At 40.4% G+C, this 2960-nt stretch overlaps 1 protein-coding gene across 1 annotated transcript; it reads left to right on the top strand.

Moving 5' to 3' along the window:
* Positions 1-808: 808 nt before the first annotated feature.
* Positions 809-2671, top strand: LOC127104388 (uncharacterized). The gene is made up of 2 exons (XM_051041575.1): positions 809-1789; positions 1883-2671. The coding sequence occupies exons 1-2, from the start codon at positions 809-811 to the stop codon at positions 2669-2671; spliced, it is 1770 nt and encodes a 589-aa protein (XP_050897532.1).
* The last annotated feature ends 289 nt before the right edge of the window (positions 2672-2960 follow it).

Genomic DNA, 2960 nt, shown 5'->3' with positions numbered 1-2960 from the left:
AAACTTAATCATGAATCAAATCACCATAACACTAGTTCTTGAGACACATGTCCTAGGATCAATCTAGTCGATCCTGTAAGTTACCAAGATTAATAATATTGGAGGACTAGCGGTTCTTTGTCAGAAATTACTGGTAAACAAATTGGCACACCCGGTGGGACGGTGTCAAAAGAACTGTTAATTATAATAGTTTTCTTTACTTTTACAATACAAAATTGTTGTTATTCTTTTGAGTTAAAAAATCATAGTGTTGCATGAACCTTAGAAGTGGTGAGATAGCCAACAATTCGCAACCTATAACCAAAAGAAAATACACAAAAAAGATGGTTAATACAACCAGTCAAGGGGAACAATTTCCTCCCCAGGGAACAAGCACAATCGGGACAAGTTCGATTGATGCATCCACTGAGATCCCTAGTACACAGGCCATACCAACATCTGGATCCATGGTCTTAAATAATTCGACAACAATGTCTATCATGTCACGCGTAACAGACGTTTCTGCAAGTTTAATCCCTGGCCCATTTTCGACAATTGTCGGAACCCAACCAACACCTACTACCCCTAGGCCACCGGGATTTGAGAATTTTAGGCCTGGGAGATAATACCCCTATGGAATGCCATCTACTTCCATGGAAGGACTTCAAAATAATACTTCCATATATACTCAACCCCATAACACGGTTATTTCGCCAATTCAAAATTCTGGTTCTGGCATGAACCATGTAGGTCGAAATACCCAATCACAAGGATTATCCACCCTATTACCTACCCTTACAACAAATAACCAGGCAGCCTTTAGACAACAATGGATGCTAGTAACCATGATATGGTAGGAGTTCTTTCCAGAGAAATGAATACCATTTTTTCTCCCCTAATACAGAATGTAAATAAGACTAACAATGATAATGCCCAAACATACCAACAATTGCCAGCGCAGATGGGACGCATAGCAGATTTCCTAGGCGCCCCTCAGTCCTCTGTTCGACGCAGACCAAACCAAGTTATAATCCAGGAAGAAGAACCAACTATAAATCAAGTTCGAGCACCTAGACAAGCGCCTGACGAAAGGGTCATGGGGGCAAGATTAGAACAACAGCCAGTTCGACAGGAAGTCCCTGAAGAACAACCTAGGAGAATAATGATGGTTAATAGAGACCAGGATGCAGACGAAGTAATTCATAGGGCTAGGCAAGAAAACATGATGGAAAATAACATAACTACTATGATAGAGAGAATCATGGCCCAGAATGGTCTGAATACAGGACTTCGACGGCTAAATTATACCTCTCCTTTATCAGAATATGCCCTACAAATTGAATTACCAAGGGGTTGTAAAATCCCTAAGTTCACCAAATTCTCAGGGGACACTAGTGAATCCACTATAGAACACATAGCTAGATACATGACTGAGGCAGGGGATTTGGCGAACAGTGAGAATTTAAGAATGAAATGTTTCTCCAGTTCTTTAACGAAGAATGCCTTCACGTGGTTTACAACTTTGCCACCAAATTCCATAGATACTTGGCCTCATTTGGAAAGATTATTCCATGAACAATTCTACATGGGCCAAACTAAGATAAGTCTTAAGGAATTAGCCAGTATTAAAAGAAAATTCACCGAACCTATAGATGATTATCTGAATAGGTCCCGTTTGTTGAAATCTATATGCTTTACAGTAGTGCCTGAACATGAATTGGTCGAAATGGCCGCTGGAGGGTTAGACTATTCCATTGGGAAAAAGTTAGATACCCAGTATCTAAGAGATATGGCCCAATTAGCAGACAGGGTTCGACAGGTCGAACGTTTAAAAACTGAAAAGGCCAGAGCGAATAAGAATTATAAGAAAGAAAGGGTTGCTTATGTCGAATTCGAAGATTAGGAGTCTGAAATCTCTAATGACCCTTATGGTCCCGAGGAATTCGAAGTAGATTTGGCTGAGTTAAAAGAAGCACCACCTTATGCTTGTAAATTACTTACATCTTCGAATGGCAGGAACCCTGTCGAAACTGAAAAGAATGATAGATTTCCTAAAAAGACTTACACATTTGATGTTACCAAATGTGATGAAATCTTCGATTTATTAGTAAAAGATGGCCAAATGATAGTGTCTCCTAATACCAAAATTCCTCCGTTAGAACAACGGAAGAAAAGAGGCTTCTGTAAATATCACAATTTTTTAGGCCATAAAACCTCACAATGCTTTCTTTTCAGGGATCTTATTCAAAATGCAATTAAGGATGGCCGCCTCAAGTTCGTTGACAGGGGGAGAAACCAGATGAAGGTTGACGATGACCCCCTCAACATTGTTGACACAAATTATGTTGAACCTGTCGAAATTAACATGATTGACATGGTGGAAGTGGAGGCTATGAAGGAAACAGGAATTGAAGGTTATGTGCTAGTTGGAAAGCAGGCTACTGATGGCCTAAATAATGATGTTCCCTTTGGAATTTCTGTCAAAGGTAAACAGGTTACTGATGTCGAACCAAAGGCCACTGAAGGTCTTAATGGGAAGGCATTTAAGGCTACTGAGGGCCTAAGGAAGAAATTTGAGAAAATTTCAATCGCTGATGGAGCCAATCTAGGTGTCAACATGGTGGATCTGAACCAACCCCCCCCCCCCTGTAAGACTCTAATTTTGGCCCTAAGATCCCTCATGGCATCATAGCATTGCATTTACAAAGCCTCAAGGATGATAGGCATCTTGGTCCCCTTTGCCTTTGGGTGGGATCTCTTGTGAGTTGGTTTGAGATCACCAAGCATGCTTGAATTGTATATTATTTCTTTCCTTATCTTGATTACTAACCAAAAGCACAAAAATATGTCACTAACATTTCTTGTCTGTAGCTTGAGCAATCACAAGGCCCAAAGCTTCTAGGAGATCCTTTGTGCAATGATATGGCCAAGAGAAGATGAAGGCAGGCATGGAAATGGTCCCCAAAAGCTCTCATTCATCA

This window comes from Lathyrus oleraceus, chromosome 1 (genome assembly GCF_024323335.1).
Source record: "Lathyrus oleraceus cultivar Zhongwan6 chromosome 1, CAAS_Psat_ZW6_1.0, whole genome shotgun sequence".
Classification (NCBI taxonomy): Eukaryota; Viridiplantae; Streptophyta; class Magnoliopsida; order Fabales; family Fabaceae; genus Lathyrus; species Lathyrus oleraceus.
Note: the sequence above shows the minus strand (reverse complement) of the source record. Positions and strands in the feature narration are given on the sequence as shown.

Coding starts and splice junctions, on each gene's coding strand:
- LOC127104388 (XM_051041575.1), top strand. CDS start 809: ATGGATGCTAGTAACCATGATATGGTAGGAGTTCTTTCCAGAGAAATG. Junction 1,790..1,882: donor TGGCCCAATTAGCAGACAGG/GTTCGACAGGTC, acceptor TTCGAAGATTAG/GAGTCTGAAATCTCTAATGA.